Source organism: Hippocampus bargibanti, linkage group LG16 (assembly GCF_051943395.1).
Source record: "Hippocampus bargibanti isolate YZ-2025 linkage group LG16, ASM5194339v1, whole genome shotgun sequence".
NCBI lineage: Eukaryota > Metazoa > Chordata > Actinopteri > Syngnathiformes > Syngnathidae > Hippocampus > Hippocampus bargibanti.
In genome coordinates, this window is record NC_142749.1 from 11,813,362 (window position 1) to 11,833,453 (window position 20,092).

At 38.9% G+C, this 20,092-nt stretch overlaps 1 protein-coding gene across 2 annotated transcripts in view; it reads left to right on the forward strand.

Moving 5' to 3' along the window:
* Window positions 1-10,510: 10,510 nt before the first annotated feature.
* The window catches only part of gabrb2b (gamma-aminobutyric acid type A receptor subunit beta2b), a 34,720-nt gene continuing 25,138 nt past the window's right edge, over window positions 10,511-20,092 (forward strand). For both annotated transcript variants that reach the window (XM_089017290.1, XM_089017291.1), the window contains exons 1-3: window positions 10,511-10,765; window positions 10,898-10,995; window positions 11,321-11,388. In XM_089017290.1, coding sequence (XP_088873416.1) covers window positions 10,686-10,765; window positions 10,898-10,995; window positions 11,321-11,388 — 246 coding nt within the window. In that variant the 5' untranslated portion in view covers window positions 10,511-10,685. The remainder of the gene's footprint in view (window positions 10,766-10,897; window positions 10,996-11,320; window positions 11,389-20,092) is intronic.

Here is a 20,092-nt window from a genome sequence, read left to right on the forward strand (position 1 = left end):
TATCGATATTCAAGGGAGTCCGAAAAAATATCGATATAACCGGGACTATCGATATATCCGAACCTGTTTGCATGTAATTTTCTCCGTGCGTGCATAGAAATAGTATCGATATAACTGGGACTATCGATATATCCGATATTGATATAACGAGACTTTACTGTACTAAAATATCATTTTCTTTTTGATGAGCTGTAGTTGGACTCCCATTTCACACTTACCAAATGAATTATTTTCATATATAACATGTTTTTTGGAGAATGGTTGGATTCTCAAACTTGATGGATACTCTCTGCTGCCTATCATCAGAATCATAATCATAATCATCTTCATGGGCCAAGTGTGATGAACGCACAAGGAATTTGTCTCCGTTAGAAAACGCTGCATTAGTATCGTAAAAAAAAGACAAAGTATAAAAAGTTTCAAGCACAGCTAAAGTGATCAGTGGTAGCATGAAATATGACAAGTTGGTGGAGAAAATCAAGTGAAGTATTTTAAAGTGATCAGTCCCCGCATTTGCAGTAAAACAAGTGTGCAATTACAGTAAAGTCTTGTTATATCGATATTCAAGGGAGTCCGAAAAAATATCGATATAACCGGGACTATCGATATATCCGACCCTGTTTGCATGTAATTTTCTCCGTGCGTGCATAGAAATAGTATCGATATAACCGGGACTATCGATATATCCGATATCGATATAACGAGACTTTACTGTATTCAGATGTCCTTGAGCGCCTGAAAGTGTCTGGTGCTGGAGATTATATCGGTCACTAACAGTGGTTCAAGTAAGTACAGAGCTAGAGCTACAATAATTATAACAGGATGTGGTAAAATTGCAAAGAGGCACTATACAGTTATATTTGGCATATTGTTTAGAGAATTAATGGCAAGGGGGAAGAAGCTGTCTAAATGTCTGCTGAAATGGGTGTGCATTGATCGATACCGTCTCCCTGAAGGGAGTAGCTGGAAAAGGTGGTGGGCAGGGTGCGCAGGGTCTCATAGGATTTTTCGTGCCTTTATCTTGATTTTTGCAGTGTGCAAGTCCTCAGGAATGGGTAGGGCGGTGCCAATGATTTTTTTCCTGCCATCCTAACGATCCGTGGAAGTCGTATTTTGTCCATTTTTGTGGCGGCCCCGAACCAAACCGTGATGGAAGAACACAGGATTGATGCAATGATGCATGTTTTGAAAAAAGCAGCTGTTGTCTAAAATAAAAGTATCGCAACTGCAGGTACGCTATGGAGGTAAATGTAATAGTCAGCAGAGTGATAAATTCATATGTAATATGTGTAACCAAAAAAATCCTATGATAGCTATTTAGTTTATACTGTCCAGATATGAAATCCACAAGAGTAATGTCGCTTACTAAAAATGTATCAAGTGTATTGAATATTTGCATACTCGCAAAATCGTTTGCGGATAAAAACGAGAGCCCGGTGAAGTTGCGTTACCATATCCATGCCTGCCAATCAATTTTTCTCCCATCACACTTTTTGGAGAAAACTTTTCTCATATGCTCTCAGCTGACCTGTAAAATTGTGTGTGTTTGGGAAATAACTCGCTCAGTGTACTGATGCCTGCCAAGATGTCCCAGTGAAACCAAGACGGTGTATGAGCTGTTGTGAACGATGAAGGGAACTGAGATGAGGGCGGCATTCTGTGTGTGTGTGTATATGTGTGTGTGTGTGTGTGGGGGGGGGTGAGTGTGTGTGTGTGTGTGTGTGTGTGTGTGTGTGTGTGTGTGTGTGTGTGTGTGTGTGTGTGTGTGTGTGTGTGTGTGTGTGTGTGTGTGTGTGTTTGAATGTGTCCTTCCACCTGTAAAATCAAATCTGGTGTAGTTCTCTCTCCTCCGAGACGCTGCATAAGACAGATTGTACACCTGTGTTTACATTTCTTCGCTCCTAGTTCCAATTATCACACGCATCATTTACTTATTTAACTCATTCACTGCCATTCCCGAATTTATGGCAATGCTTTTCCCTTCCACGAGGGGGAAGCATTTGCCTTTTGTCCATTTTAGCATTTTGTTACAGCTTCAGCTGTTGTTAAAGCGCTATATAAATCGATATGTATGCATTGTATTGTATTTTGCACAACCACCCCCATTTCAAGCTCAGATAACTCCAGGCTCATATAACTTAAGAATTAAGTTTTTTTTTTTTTTTTCGGATGAAAGAGTCTCAGGTTTCTTACACTGAATTGAATGTTTAGGTTGTTCTAAAACTCAATATTCTGCAATTTGAGTGCAAATGACAAAAACCCTGGCACTGGAGTGGACACATTTTTGCACATCGTCTCGCAGTGAATGAGTTAAAAGGTTATGCTCCTCATAATCAAGGTAGAAAACGGGGGCAAGGTAGTATGCTCTACTGTTTTACCCCACTGACCCACCTCCTGAGAGATAGACGTCATATTTTACACACATATTTTAGGATATAGCTGTCTCCACTTTGTATGGGAATGGTTACTGCACTCAATCACAAGACTTTAATTGTTTTTTTGTAGAACAGAATTTAGGGGAACAATGATTGTGCTAAATTATCTAAGTTTATTTTCCTTATTAGCAACTATTAATCAGAAAGCAAAAGGAATCAGCCCCACGGTTCCAAAAGCGTCACTCATATCAACCAAATATATTTTATTCAAATTAGAATTTTTGTTAAACTACTTTAAATGTTCAGAGCTCCAAAGAAGGTGCGGAAAACAAGTCACGTAAGTGCATGGTCGCACACGATGAGCATGTGTGTGTGAGAAGTTGGTGGTGTATGCAGCAGTCTCCATGGTTACTGCTCATGAAAAAGTCGAGGGTCAATGTCAAATTAAAGTCACAGGCGTGGCGTTGGTGCTATTTCAACCCTGTATTGCTTAGCCGCCAAACTCGGTTAAATTAAAATAAAACGGAAAGCAGTCAAGGATAAAAATATGGCTCCGCTGTTTGACTCTTTTTATTTACCAGTATTTTATTTCATTTTTTTTAATATATCGTTTTTATATTTCCTTGTGCTTTAAAGTGTGTTTTAGTAATTGTTTCACGTCACAGTGGGTCAGCTAAACACTCATTTCCACAGGCGAGCCATGCATTTTACACCTAGGCCTTCAATCGTGCTAGATCTGAATATATCCAGACCTTAATAACTATTTTACGACTATCCAAACTTTACTGCAGCTACAGCTGCGACTGCGACATATATAAAAAGTGTGGTGTGATTTACTATGAGTCTACTAGAGGGTACCGTTAGCCAGGACATTTGGCCTGCGAGAAGGCCTTGGTATCGCCAACTTGAAATCTGATTGGTTCAAGCAACAGTTTTATCGAGACTTAAACTGTGCTACAAAACTGATTGTGAAGACATTCAGGTAGATTTCTGACCATGGTGACAAATGATGACTGAAATGTGATTGGTTCAATGCTTCAATATGAAAACACACATCTGGAAGTAGCACAACAGGGGAAAGGTAATGAAAGGAAGCTGAAAGACAATTTAGAATTATTTAATAAGAATTCATGGATAAAATATGATTCACATCAATCTGTGATTCAGATACTATTAGGCCAGCAGAGAAGGCCTTGCAGGCCCTGACAGACCACCACTTTTGGGATGTGTGTTTGGTAATAATAATGAATAATGATAACAGCCATCACCTTATTTAGGCTATTATAGCATATAACAGGTATTTTCATTATCATTTTTTGTTCGATTTCATTGTCACTTTTTTTCGGCATCAGAGAAGAAAATAATGACAAATGACAATCCTTGGCTGATCTTGCTAAGACTTGTCCTCAATGTTATTTCCGTAAAACATCCAGCAACTATGTTTTTTTTACATTATGGGACAAAACAATACATCACATATCTCCTTTCACCTTTGCTGTCTGCAGGGAGCAACATGGGAGGGAAAGTGTAGAAAGAAGCCAACAACCTCATGTGTCGCCATCTTAATCATCGCATTAGAGGCCAGTCAGCTCTCCCGACGAGAAGCTTTTTGGCAGACGCCCTCAAATCATCGCAGCGGTCCTCTACTTCCTCCTCTTCCCAACTGTGTCCAAAGATGACCCTCCTGTCGGTATTTATGGTTGAGAAGACCACTATAGACCACAATAGAGGAAGGTGAGTAGTAACAATCCTGTGCCTGAAGGGCACGACAACCTTGAAGCGGAAGCAGGTGGCGCCTCCTCTGGAGAAGATAAGGAGATAAAGCCCAAATGTTGTCTGACAGGCTCGCTTTATCCCGTTTATCCCCGCTTCAGCGCATCAAACCCCATATTATTCCTGGGACAGGTGTAGACCCTGAACAACCATGGGGAGTGTAAAAAAAAAACACACAGTACACATCAAGGGCTCTTTTGAAGCTAAATGTAGCGTATGTGCTAATTTCTCTTCTCAGGTGAACAATAATGGGAGGGGAGCAGCCGGTGAGCATTGCACACTGTATTATGGATCGACGATGAAAAATTCATGAGCGTAATTGCGGATGAAAGTATCCGATCATCACTTCAGTGAATGCCGGAAAAAGGTCCACCGTGCGTATATTGATCTTTGAGCGGAAGACTAATGGATGTAAGCAGGGTTTAACAACAATAGTTTTTCATTTGCATACGCTTGTCAACGTGGAGGATGTAAGATCGCGGCATGGAGCGGGGAAACAAATGGTTTTGTTTGAAGACGGAATTTTTGGGGGATTCAGGAAAAAAAACAGAAATGAGTCATTTACTGTATTGTCCTTATTTACTCAAACAGAGGACATGCTTATTCTAATATAGGCCCACTTTTTTACCAACCAGATGAAATATTTGGAACAAATCTTCTTTCACACACATTGATGACAAACACATTCAAACAAAACAGCAGCAACAACCAAATCACAAAGATAGACTATGTGATGAATTAATTATTCGTGCCCTTGATTTACCGGAGTTATTTAAATGCCCGTGGATTTAAAAGGGAAAACTTGAGGGAGAAATTTAAATCAGCTGCCACGTTCTGCTGACAGGCGGCTTTATTTGCTGCAATAAACCATGGGCGCAGATTTTGTGCATTTTTGGATTTCAAGAAGCATTATGTAGGCTCACCTCTATTTAGGAAGTAAATTAAAGATTTTTTTAATCACTTACTCCCACTCCCAAATCAACCTTTCTGAATTAAACGTGGCTGGGTGGATGATACGCAGCAAAACGTGTTAAATAGATTCACATATCGGGCTGAGGGTCATTTGAAAGTCACATTCAATGGCGGCAGGATGGTGTGTGACGATCGTGTGGTTCTTGGCGGACGGCCACGCTTGGATGACAAACAGACAATGGGCAGGTGGAAACAGACCAGGTGTAAAATCCACAGTGAAGAAATCAGCGGGTGCCGCATAGGAACTCTTTTCACACTTCCCCTTTGAGGCCGGACTGCAATGTGTCTGCAATGTGCAATGGCTTCACTTTATCTATTTGGCAGGTTTGGACAACAAATTCCTCAAGATTTAAGTCAGGAGACAAGTAGGCAGACGATTATTGGCACGATAGAAAAAAAAAGTGAAAACGTTTTTATAGCTCGATATATGACGCTTTTGGAAAACAATCACTTTAGTGCACTACTGAAAAGTCAGGAAGACCTACTTGAGTATTTCTTTGAGGTCAATCATCATAATCTCACTTATTTTTACTTGCTGACTTGGAAAAACGTGTACATACTTCCTTGTTCGTTTAGATTAGTTTCGGTTAGCATTTATTCGTCTCACAATCGAGAAATTTACATTTCACAGCAGCAAAGTGCTTGCTGAAAAGACGAGGAAAGGAAAAGAAGATGGAGAAAAACAAAATACAGGAGCAGCTGTAAAGGCAGCCACTCTCGCAGTGCCATCTTGAAGTCAAAACAACAACAAAAAATGAAATAAATAATGTGACACACCACAAAAGACACATTCCATTTAAAGCACTTTCTGCACCTTCTTTGTTGTATGAAGCAGTTCTAGATGAAAGAGAACATCAAAGCGTACTTTTCACCACTGTATCAAGGACGTCATGGCTAATTGTTGAAAGCAAACAACAATCTGTAGCATCCATTGATGCTTCAGATTGTCTCACATCTCTGGTCTCATATAAATCTGCTTCAATTCCAAGCCGCGACAGTTCCACATATGCATCGGTGCTCTGCTCTGATGTTCCTTTCTTCTCATAGAGATAGAGAGAGGGAGAGTTTTATAGTATTGAGGGCAAATTCAGAGTAAAAAAAAGGTTCCATTGTCCTCATATTTTTTCAATCACAAACATTTAAAAATAAAACAGGGGTGTGTAGACTTTTCATGTGCTCTGGTGTGTGTGCTAATTTACTCCCGGAGACCATATTGACATTCTTTGTTCAAATTCTTTTGTGGCGGAATCTGCCACGCATTTGTGGTTCCCAAAAGAAAAGTCACTCCAGCCCCTTTTTGTGCAAACAAATAAATAAATACAAAAAGAAAGATACAGACAGAAAAGATAACAAGGAAGAAAGGCATTCCCTTTTGGGAATATTGAACTCTTTACTTGGTCGTGTCCCGAGAACAACAAAGTGGGTCAAAATGTGTTTGCTTATATTCAAAGCAAAGGCGCTCATATCCGCATGTGGCAAACGGACGAATTTAAAAGACATTTCGGGCGTTTAGATACTTTTAACTTTGACTTTGCGCGAGTCCTTGACTGTTCCAGCGATCTACAAAAATCTATACCATTTTGAGATCATGCGTTTGTGATACATTGCCTCTTTCCCAAAATCCGAAAAATTGATGTAAACATACCTAATAAGATAACATTGTAAAATATCAACCAAATGCTGTATGGTTTTATTTTTTCATGAACAACAAAAAAATTACAATAAAATACACTGGTCATAAATGTTAGCTTGTAGACTGTTCCATATTTTCTGGTGTATAAGGTGCACCGGAGTATAAGGTCCACCCCCAATGAATGGTGTATTTTCAAACTTTATCCATGTACATGTACTGTACAAGGCGCACCAGACTATAAGGTGTACTTTCAAGAAATGAAAAAAGTATTCCAAATATAAAACTGCATATAAATAGATAAAAGTTTTCCAAATATAAGGCAATAACGTGCTCTTGAGAATTTTGAAAGGTGCTTAGAAATCAAATGTATTATTATTATTATTATTATTATTATTATTATGTTCTATTTTGGGGACTGTATTATCAGGTGTATAAGGCGCACGCCCATTGAATGGTGTGTTTTCGAACTTTTTTCCGAATATAAGGCACGCCGGATTATAAGATGCACATTCAATGAATGAAAAAGGTTTTAATATAGAAATATAGAAATGTTTTCCAAATGTAAGGCATACCACATTATAAGGCGCTACAGTAGAAGCTGGAGTTACGCTCAATTTTTTCTACAGGGGGAAATAGCTGCCGACAGTCGTTGCGAGACCTGTTGTAACTCAATGTTACTTCACATGTAAGGCGCATCTTTTGAAGAAAATGAAGGCTTTCCGGTGCGCCTTATACACCGGATAATACGGTCATCTAAAGTGATCTAAAATGGCCTGTAAGCAGCCTATTTCATTTCAAAAATAAGGGTTTTAAAAGTATAATATTAGAAACAGCTAGCAGCATATACAAGTGGAACAATGAATGATCAGTAAAAGTTGAATGCAGAATCATATGATGAGGGATAATTTTTGATACAATCCATTAGCTCATCAAACTGTACTTTGTGCGTTTTTCAAAGATTGGAAGGATAAAACGACAACCATGTGAAATGACGCCAAAGCACCATTATTATAAATTCTTAGAAAAAAAAAGACAAATGGCAAAAGTCCAGCGTCGGTGGATAATTTGTCTGATTTCCATTGACTGGCAAGTTAGGTCATTTTTCCATTATAATTTAATCTAAATTGCAGCCTCAAGACTAAGTTCCCTGCAATTTGCCATCATACTAATTTGTGTATAAAGAACATGCTGCATAGTACTGAAACACACTCAACGTTGAGGGTATTTTAAATACAGTGACACCATCAGGTGGCATGGAGATTATATATTTTTTTATTATTTTGTTGCAATGCTCCAGCTGTTTCTCCTATAAAGGAATCTCCCTCTCATCTCTCCCCTAAAAAACAAGCTCAACGCTAAGGCATCTTCAACCGATCCACTGTTTTCTCCACAACTGGAGTTTCCTTTCCCCCAATGGTGCCTGCATCCTTCTCGGCTTTGCGTGCATAGCCAGTGTAGCTTCACCACATACTCCTCGTCTCCGTGGATCCAGCCTCCAAAGCCCGAGGCACTTTGGAATTGGCAGCGTGCCTCTTGCAATGTTAAGACATGCTTAATGCACTATGCATATACAGGCCTGGATGTATGGCGATCGATGCACAAGTGCCGGGATGTGAAGACGCACCAGTCACAACGCCGTGCAGTTAGCATGCAGAATGTTTTGTTTGATGTTGTTCAAGATGTATTAATTAAACACAGTTATTGTTAGTGTAGTTTGTATCATGAAAGCTGTTTCCGCCATCTTGACCATCAAAAATAATGACCGGTCACCAAGAAATTGGACACTTTACTAGGTCGTTTATGAACAAACTGGCATTGATTCAACAATATTTGTGTTTCTAGTACGTTTTCTGCTGTTCTTGTCATTAATATTCTGTCCCCGCCCTCAATGAGGCAATGTGCCCATTTTTTAATTGCACCAATCTGAGTGTGTCTAAAACCTAGTCTAGCCCACCTCCATGTTTTTATAGCCTTTAATTTTTTTTTTTTTTATTGCTTTGCAAATGTCCTCGAAATGTTTTTCAAACTGCCCTAGAACCAATCACGGACAGTCAGATGCAAATAAGGGAAACCTGTCTGGATTTTTTGAGGGGTACATACAGATGATGTAGATCAGGGGTGTCAAACTCATTTTTTTGCTGCGAGCCACATTGTAGTTATGGTTTCATCTCGAGGGTCGTTATGAATTTGGCTGAACCATTAGAAAGTTTAATCGCTTCCACACATTACCGTATTTTCCAGTTCATAAAACGCACCCAAGACCCTTGATTTTATTCAAAAGAGGATTTTTTATCGATGTATATATTACATTTGTAAAACTGTTTTCATTCATTGAAGGTGCGCCTTATAGTTCAGTGTGCCTTATATGGGGAAACAGTTTGAAAATACACCATTATTTATTTATTTTTTAATCTGAAGGCAAGTATAATGACTGTTATTGTAGTTTACATCTTCTTCTTTTCCTTTCGGCTTTTCCCTTCAAGGGGTCGCCACAGAGAATCAGTAACCTCCATCTTCAGAGGTATGATACGCATGTTTGTTTTGGCCAAGCTTTTACGTCGGATGCCCTTCCTGACACAACCCTCTGTATTTATCCGAGCTTGGGACCGGCACAAGAAGACTTATGTCCCTTTGTGGCTACAGAACAAGCAACTCGCTCAGTAAAAGGCTCCAAAACACAAACTGGTCATCAGCACAACAATTAAAAAAGCAAAACTATACTCACCATTTGATGACAATGCTCTGATTATTATTATTATGATTACAACTATGATTATTATTATGATTATGATTATTATGATTATTGTTATTGTAGTTTACATACGATTTTAAATTTTGCTTCTGACTTAATAATAATAAAAATTAATTATTATAAGTGCATTTCAAAGCTCTCAAGAACACTTTACAATTACAAAGCAAGCACAATAAAACTACAGATAAAATTATCATTTCACAAGTTCGATTTGCTTTTGCGGGCTGAATAAAATGATATGGAGGGTCAAATTTGGCCCCTTCCCTTGACTTTGACACCTGTTATGTAGATGATGTGTATATTAAAAATGCTGACTTTTATTGTCCATCCATCATTATTTCATTCATCAAAACGGATGTCCTTCTCAAAGTCAAAGTCAGTTGTATTGTCAAATATGCTAATATGCATGACATACAGCACAGATGAAATTACTGTCCTCTCGGACCTAGCATGCAAGGCACTTGACTTAACAAACATAATAAACATGAAAATGCCAATTTGCCGGGAGAGGGTAGCCGCTGCGTGTTCACGCGCCACCATCTTGGGGAAAAAAAAATAATAACAAATAATATGACAACACAGAGACACAGAGTCATTCATTCTTCAGGACTTGCTGTACCCTCTTTGTGATGACATGAAGCAGTTCTCGCTGAAAGAGGAGAGGATCAAAGCATCCATTTCAGCAGTGGATCAGGGACGTCATGGTGGAATTTACGCGTCAACTACAAGCTAAATGTTGAAAGCAAATTTAAATTTATTTAAGTGATTATTGCAATGTTAAAAGTTGGTGTACGCAGCTAAACTAGGAACCGAACAAAAATACACCGCTTGCTCATTTCCATGGGAATCCAACCCGCAACCTCATTTCAATCCATCACACCAGGAGATTCCCCCCACGAGTGACAGTTGACTCCCCATCCCCACCCTTTAAACTCAACCCGCGTGTGGCTGTCTGTCTACACTTCTGTCACAAGCATCATCATCACTATCATCATCATCATCATCATCATCATCATCATCATCAGTCTTCACGTTGGAGCGCAGACTGCGCATGCGTCCGGCATTGGAATTACCGCACTGGCAAGAATAAGTTGTCGCTCGTCTTGTCTTGTTCTTAGGGAGGCTGGGGAAGAAAAAAGAAAAGAAACAGCAACAACACCCGCCATCAAAAGACGCGAGCATGGCGGTGTTAAGAAGAAGAAGATGGTGGTTTTGCGTCGGGGTGTTCCCCCTTGTCGTGGCCGTAGTGTGCGCACAGAGGTAAGAATGCTTCTCTCGTTTATTTTGCCGCGGTGACAGTTTGCAGGGGACTTTTTTTGCTCCGTGAAATGTTTTGTCTCCTTAATCTTTTAATTTGTGCGTTTGTTTGTGTGTGCGCGCGCTCCTTCACAGTGTCGGTGTGAACGATCCGAGCAATATGCCTTTGGTTAAAGAGACGGTGGATAGGCTGTTGACAGGTTATGATATTCGTCTGAGGCCAGATTTTGGAGGTAAATGTGGGAATTGACACTTTGTACGCTAATGCCATGCAACGGTGTGCAAATTCCAAATAAGTCATGTGCATGCACACTTATAAAATATAAAAATATCTCCACTCGTGCATGCAGCAAAACACAATCCAACACATCCTGATTTATATTTTCACAACAGGTGCAGCATTCCATCTTTCAAGTTTTGAGATGGTCAAATCTCCTTTTTGTTGTTTGTTTTTTGTTGTCCTCATACAATACGATTTTTATTCCCTTATTAAACGCTACACCACAGTTTCCAATAGTCATTATATATATATATTTACTTATTATTATTTCATCTCAGGTGCACCAGTGGGAGTAGGGATGAATATCGACATCGCCAGCATAGACATGGTGTCAGAAGTCAATATGGTAAGTTATCATAAAAGGCTGGCTAATTATCAGTGCATGGATTTTCGCGGGAAGGCGGGATTTCGGGGGGGGGGGGGGGGGCGTATTGGGGAGGCGCGGGGATCCCCTCCTAAATCCACGGAAGGGGAACCCCCACACTCTATTTTATTAATTTATTTATTTTTGTCTCAAAATTAGATATTAAAAAGATTCAAAGTGTGAATGCCTCATTTGTGTGGACAATATGTATCAAATCACGCATGCTAATTAAAAAAAAGGCTAATCATTTCCCTGCCTTTATTTGAATACGAGATGTTAGTGCCGCCTTAAGTTTAAAAAAATAATTTTTATTCCTTTCACGCTTTGGTGTATAAATGATGATTTTTTTTCAGTTATTGTCATGATTATTATTTGACTAGAAACACGAACGATAGTTGAAGTGAGATTTTGCTATATACAAGTGCACCCCCTACTGATATTTTGTCGGAACTGCACCCGTTTCTTCATGGAAGATCACGCAGGAAGGATGTGCTGCAGTTTCCATCATCATTTGCTACACATCTATTTTTACTTCTTTCTCCTTATTGATTTTATTTCATTTTTCTATTGTAAATAGGAGCCCTCGCCCCTGCTGTGACGTGAATTCAGCGCTAGCTGTGATATGACTCATGCTTTGATGTCATGTGGAATATTTTTGGTAGCAGCGAAAACCCCCCCGAAGGCTTTTTTTTGCTCATGTTGTTGTTTGTGCACATGCAGACTGCCTGCTTGAGTGGAGACGTGATGCGAAAAGCAGATGATGCCGCGTCTATTTGCGACCGGGGTCATGCACATACACACGTGACATATGTAGGTGTAATTGTTCTACGAAAGGTGACCTGGCATTATAGACAAGCATATAAGTGGCCTTTTTATGGCATTGGCGTCATAATTATATTCATACAAGATATTTAAGCCAAGTGCGTATACTATTTACGTTTTATTTTTACTTGACTGACTATAAACAAGCTAATATCATAAATAAAACTAACTTTTCTGTTTGTACTGAACATCCTCAATTGGGATGCAGCAGAGTTACATTCTGATCATTAAAGGAGAAGGAGCGCACACACCCGATTTTTTTTTACATAGTCCAAAGTGTTATGTGGTTAAATTTTACACTTCTGTAGAAAACAGATTGGCAATTCGTCACCTTTTTTTTTTGTTTGTTTACACCAGGTTCTGATAACTCATTTTCATTTGGAGATGCAGTAAGAGTCAATTTCTGATTCTTAAGGTACACATTCCTCTAATGTTTTACAAAATACTATATATTGGATATTCTCAGTTCTGTCTTGACAAAATAATAATAATAATAAAAACAACAGTAATACAAAAGCCGAAAGTCTAAAGTTGAGAAATACTACATGCACCAAAACTGGAACCTCAAAGGGTGACCAGAATCCAATCTTGAATTTCTATCAGTTTTTTTATCACAGGAAATTATAAAAAACAGAAAAAAAGGGTTTTTACCTGCTGCTAAAAGATCTTATATGCACATCTACAAGCATTTTAAGCATCATTAAAAGCAAAAAAAAAAAATCTCAGCTAATTCAATGATACTAACTTCTTTTTAACTCATTCACTGTCCAAAAATGTCTCCACTCCAGTGCCAGGGTATTTGTCATTGTCGCTGGAATACCACGACCCACAGAATATTGAGTTTTAGGACCACATAAACATTCAAAGCAGCGTAAAAAACCTTAAACTCTCTTCTTTCACCAGAAAAAGAGTTCATTCCTAAATTATATGGGTCTGGAGTTATATGAGCATGAAGTGTTGGCGGCTGGCCAAAATATAATGCAATATACATACATATTGGTTTATGTAGCGCTTATGTAGCGAAGCACGAACATGGAAAAAACGGAAATCCTGGCCCATTGTGGAAGGGAAAAAAACATTGCCTGCGCCCATGGACATCGCTCTATCGGCACCCAAACGAGAAAAAACAAAACCCGGACAAATTCGGGAATGGTGCTCTACGTCATATTTTCAATTCCCGAATAAATTCTTGAATGGCAGTGAATGAGTTATCTTGGATCAATGATTAAAGTGTCCCAAAAAGAAAGTCACGAATAGTTTGTGATTTTTCATGAAAATTAGTTTTTATACAATGTCTTAATTTTCATTTGTTTTTAGAGCTCGTCCATCTTCTTTTCTTTGCTTTGGTCTGGTTAGTGTTAGCTTTCATTTTTTTAAACAAAACGGTATCTTTGAAGTGCACAAAAAATAAATAAATAAATTCTAAAAGTAAAGAATATTTCTGTCGAATCTTTTGGAGTGATTTCAAAATACAAATAGCAACTGGGGGAAAAAAATGAATGACATAGATGACAAGTGTATTTTTTTAATTAGTCTTAATTTTAGTTCAGCGGTGTTTTTTAAATAAAATGCAATTTCAATTTAAAGCAGGATTTTTTTAATATTATTTTGATGACGTAAATTTTCATTTTAATTTTAGTTTTGGATCATGAAGTAACTTTAAAAAATATTATATTCTCATTTATACTCAACGTTAGTGTCCAGCAGAAAACTCAATGTGCATCAGCCAAACTCCTGACACAAACCATCACACGCCACGCATGTCGAAAACCTGACATGCCATGAACACGAAACGAGGAGGTGTGTGGCTCTCACCCCTTCAGGCCTCACAGGCTCGAAGGGTGAAAATGCATACGAGTACGCAAGACCCCAGCAGTCACATTTATCACCTCTATGTGTGTATGTGTGAGGGGACGAGATAGACACAGACAGAGAGGGAGCAGAAAAGAGAGATGGTAACACGAAAGAGTTGCCATGCAGAAAGCCAAATAGTGTTGGAGGGAAGGTCATGCACCTCGTGCGGCTTCAGAGTTCACTGTGCATGACTCAGTGGTGCGCAGCCAATGAGAGATAGAGAGAGAGAGAGACCCACACACACAATGTCTCTGAATACCAATGTCGTGCTTTAGGTTCAACCCGAGGCAGATGGCCCTCCAGCACAATGCAAATCTGGAATATTCTTCATTTGACATATGAGAATTGTGCAAAAATGCCCTTCTTTCATGGCTATTCTTGGTCGCCGCTTGTCGAAGTTCTTTTGAGAAAAGCTCCGCGAAGGAGATCCCGGATGGGCTGTGGGCGTCGCCTGTACAATATATCACACAGATATATGATGATGAATGTTGGATGAAAGGCGAGAAGAGATTATTGCTTGCCATATAATAATAAAAGGAAGGGAAGCTTGCAGAGCCACTTACAGGCTGTGTAATATCTCACCCGCACCTGAGAGCTTTAAAAATGATATTGAAACGCCCGCACTGACTTCATCTGGGGTTTTTTTTGTTTGTTTTTTGACAGTGAAATGTTGAACAAAACTAAATAGACGCCTCAAAACAATCACGTACAATCCACATGGTATACTTGCTGAAATAGAAATGGATGCAAATTGAAATTCTTGCTGTGAAAAGTACGGGTGATGTACTGAGCCTCCGTAAGTGCACTTTAAGCGAGGATTTATGTCACCGTCTTGTAACTCTAACCTAAAGTTAGCGTTTTAGCATATACGCGTGAATCCACGGACGTTAAATGAGGACGTTTACCTTCTCCGGGTGCCCTCCCGTGGCCTTAATAACCCTACCATCCATACAGCCCGCAGCAAAGTCAATGTTTGGATTACGTAACGGGTAGGGCAATGTCTCATCCATGGTTCATTTCGGATTTGAATTGGTGCCGGAATACAGTTGGGGAGTGGAAAGGATGCATGAAGAACATTTTAAATGGGATGCCAAATCATTAATTATGACCAGCGAGAATCGTAGAATCCTCACAATTTCCTAAACCAGGGGTGTCCAAACCTTTTGCAAAGGGGGCCCAGACTTGGTGTGTTAAAAAAGCAGGACGTCTTGACATACAACAGTAATTCCCTTAGATCCTCTTCCTCCCTCCGCCTCTGTATGCACCCCCCCTGCCCGTCTCAGCACGATGGGTGACAGAGCTTTCAGTTGCTTTGCCCCCAAACTTTGGAACTCACTTCCACCCAACATTCGTAACATCGATTTTCTTCCCACCTTCAAGTCCCATCTCAAAACCCACCTATTTGAAGTTGCATTTTCTATGTAGCTCTCTCTTTTGTTTCCATTTATAATTGTATTTTATTTATTTCATTCTATTTGTGATTGTATTTTATTTATTATAGTACCTATGCTTGTCTGTGACTGTAATGTGTCCTTGAGAGCTATTATTATTATTATTATTATTATTATTATTATTATTATTATTATTATTATTATTACAGTAAAGTCTCGTTATATCGATATCGGATATATCGATATTCCCGGTTATATCGATACTATTTCTATGCACGCACGGAGAAAATTACATGCAAACAGGGTCGGATATATCGATATTTTTTCGGACTCCCTTGTATATCGATGTAACGAGACTTTACTGTATTATTATTATTATTATTATTATTATTATTATTATTTATAGCTATCGAGCTGGCTATCTATTTGTATCTATTAGCTATCCAGCTGGCTAGCTATTAGCTATCTAGCTAGCTATTAGCTACCTCACTAGCCTTCTATCTGAGTTTTTCCGGGTTGAGTAAATGCTGGCGCGTGTGGCTGCCGCTGCTCACCCAGAGGCAATTTATCCTGTGACTGTAAAATGACCTTGAGAGTTTTGAAAGGCGCTTATAAATGTAATGTATTATTATTATTATTAATTTAAATAAATTTCAGCCAGCCATTCTGTGTTTCGCATTTGCGTTTCTCGATTGGATTACATTGGATTGAATTAGCCTTTATTAGTCGCGCAGTGGATACATTTACATTTCACAGTAGCAAAGTGATGAAAGAAAGAGTAAAGGAAAGGAAGAAGTAGAAAGACAAAATACAAAGCTGCTGTAAAAATGCCACTCCTGCGGCGCCATTTTGGAGTAAAAAAAAAACAAAATAAACAAGATAACAAATTATGTGACACAACACAAAAGACAGTCTTCGTTGTATGAAGCAGTTATAGATGAAAGAGGAGAGGACCAAAGCATCTTTTTCACCAGTGGATCAGCGACGTCATGGTGGAATGTTCATGTCTGCTATAAGCTAAATCTTGAAAGCAAACATGAAGCTGCAGCGTCCGTTGATGAAAAGAGATTCTCACATAACCTGTCCCGCGTCAATCCGTTTCAATTCCAAGCAGCAACAGTTCCGCATCCGGTGCTCTGCCGGAAAATCACAATTTTCGAGAATCCTATTTGAGCCTCAAAATGGCAGCACTTAGCACACTCAGCTAACAGCGCTACTGCCCAATGTATTCACTCTACATATGGGCCTGACATTTTTGATTTCATGACGGAGACTGCGGGCCGGCTGGATGAAAATTGACCATGGGCCGCATTTGGCCAACACTTTGCACACTGTGTCCTAAATGTTCAATACTAATCAAGCATATTGTTTTATACTGGAAATTCAGTCCACCCCGTATGCAAAACGAGCGGTACTCGTCACACAAACATAGCAGAGGGGTGAAATTTCGGCGACAAAGCTGCTCGACTTTCATCGTGATTGGCTTACCTCGAGATGTTGTTTTCGCAGCCGGAAACATTGCAGGAGCTGCCTGGGTGACTGACACCTCACACGATCGTCTGCCACTATACAAGCAAGACTGCGGCATTCTGTCAACGGGCTATCACACCGAATTGACAACGCTTTGTCGTCGCGCCTCTCACAGACTGAGAAGTGAGTGAGCGGATGTAGAAAGGAGTTGGAATTCAAACGGAGACTTAGGAGAAGAACTTTTGACATGTTCAACCTTTCTCTTGACCAAAATAGAATGGATACTTTAGGATTGTGTGAATGAAACAGTTTTTATAAGGCTGTGTTCACCAAAGTATGACCCCATGTTTCCGATTGCTTCTATGAAGTCATTATACTTGTTTATAGAATATTTTCTGAGCAGGGCTGTCTTGGGAAGATCAGTGGAGTTAAAATGTTACATTTCAACTCTTCTTACGTTTCTATAAACGTTATTTGGTGCAAGTATCAACAGTGTTCATTGTAGACACCTAAGATGTTATGTACATTTTGCATTGACGCCTAAAATCAAAACGCACATAGCGGGAACATTATGTAGAAACCAAAATAGCTTTTTTTTCTCAAACTAGTTGTGATAAACGAAAAAAAAAAAAAAAAAAACAGAACATCCCACTCCCGTTTCCCACATTGCATTCGAGAATACATTCGGTCGAATTGTGTACAGTACATTTTAATGTTTATATTCTGCATACAACTTGAACAACCTGTTACAGGAGTCACATGGGATGCGTTGGTTAAGTGGAAAACACACATATTCAATACACACATATTCATAACAAAAAAAAAAGATAAAAGCTTTGATTGATGCATTATTCATGTAGGTAGCGCTACCTACATGTCTCATTGTAGATTTTCTCTAAATCCATTGTTCTGAACGAAGAAAAAGTACAACCAATGCAATGTGAGCAAATATACAATACCCTGGAAAGCGACATGGTTAATTTGAGCTTCTGGAACATGTTATACTTGTTACCTTTGAGTCCCTTTGAGTTGTCTTTCTTCATTAGGTGGACCTGCATGATATAATGCTACCATTTTAGTCTTGTCTTTTTTTTTCTTCCCCCGTCTCCCACGGCAGCTGTGTCCACGCATTCTTCTACGTTTGTGATGATGACTCAAGGTCGGCGTCTTGGCCCGCGAGGCGGATTGGGCAGTTTGTTGGCTGTCTGACCATTTGAGTCCATTGGCCTACTGCTCAATTTGGTTAGTTTAGTCACGCTCAATCTAAAATGCAAATAAATAGATAAATAGATAAATAGATAAATAGATAAATAGATGAGTAGATGAGTAGATGAGTAGATGAGTAGATGAATCGATGACTCGATGAATAGATGAATAGATAAATGGATTAATAGATGAATAGATTATCTGTTTATCTATTCATCTTACTTCATATTACAGTTAAACAGTTAAACAGATAAACATAAACAGACACGCAGACACAAATAGACACAGACACAAATATACACAAATAGATACAAATTACACAAATAGATACAAATAAATACAAATAGATACAAATAGATACAAATAGAGATAGACAAATCGACATATCGACATATTGACAAATCGACATATCAACATATCGACAAATCGACAAATCGACATATCGACATATCGACATATCGACATATCGACAAATCGACATATCGACATATCGACATATCGACATACCGACATACCGACATACCGACAAATCGATAAATAAATAAGGAGAAAATAAATAGGTAGAATAAATAAAAGATGACTGAATGAAGATATGAAGAATGCATAAATAAATACAGAAATAAATACACAATTACACAAATAAATAACTAAGTAAATTACTAAGTAAATAAGCACGTAAATAAATAAATAAATAAATAAATATATGAAGAATACATAAAGAAATAGATAAATACACAAATAAATAAGTAAATAAGTACGTAAATAAATACACAATTACACAGATAAATAACTAAGTAAACAACTAAATAAATAAATAAGTGAGTAAATAAATAAACACGGCGACGACAAAGCTCTGTAATCAGATGCTAAATTTGTGAAATTTTCCAACACCAATCAGCCTAAATGGCCGCAATGATGCTGCATTTTGTTTTGTTTTTTGCTCCTCTTGAGTAAAATTGATCCCTTAGTGACGTGCAGTCAGTGGAGGCAGGTGAGGCAGTGCCTCACCTGTCATCATGGAAAGCTGTCATGGAAATATCAAATGAAAAAATAAATTAAACAGTTAGATGGATTTAGTGATTTGTACTTTAAAGTTCTTGTCCATTTAACTTCACCGTTTTAGGATTTTTTTCAAAATGGCTGAATTTTCCGTTCAAATACTAAGTAGAGACGAGCGGTGACGTCATTGATGCCTCACCAGCCATGAACCTCACCGCACGTCACTGCCTTAGACAGGGCTTTCTAAACTATGTTGGGTTTGCTTGAGCACCCAAATTCAATTTCAGTTTATGTATCCTAAATTTGTTTTTGCTCTGTTAATTGCGTCCGTCCGTCCAACTCAACTTCATTGGTTTTGCTGATAAAACAATAAGAAATGGGGGAACATGAAAACCCCGCAGAAGTCTCAGTGTGTGCATGTATGCTCACTTGACTCCATGCATGTATGCGCACTGACTCCATGCAGCACCCAAGCTGTTCCAGCTACGACGCTTGAATATTAAGGAGTCGGTATTCAGCTGCCGGGAAACGAGGGAATATATGTCACTCAGCTTGGCGGGGGCTGCCATGTTTATTATTAGGCCTCTTTGGAGAAGCTGTGCCCTCTGCCAGGCTCCTCATAGCCCGTCGCTGGCGGCAAGAGGACAGTGTGGGACAGGAAATTGAAAGCTGCTTGTTGTTGTTGGAGGGCTTTTTCGAGACACTGAAGTAGATGGATGATAGCGTAGCATTGGCTGAGGGGGCGGTAAGATCACATTTCGCTCCAGCGGCTTCGGGAAAATACAAGGGGAAGACAGACAATATCTGAAAATGTGGCATCCACATCTTCAAGGTCATAGAATGAGATTTTGTTTTAACCTAAGGGTATGCTTGCCTAGAAATGACCTAGTTGTGTGTGTGTTTTTCTTATCCATTCTGATTAACTCATTCACTGCCAGACGTGC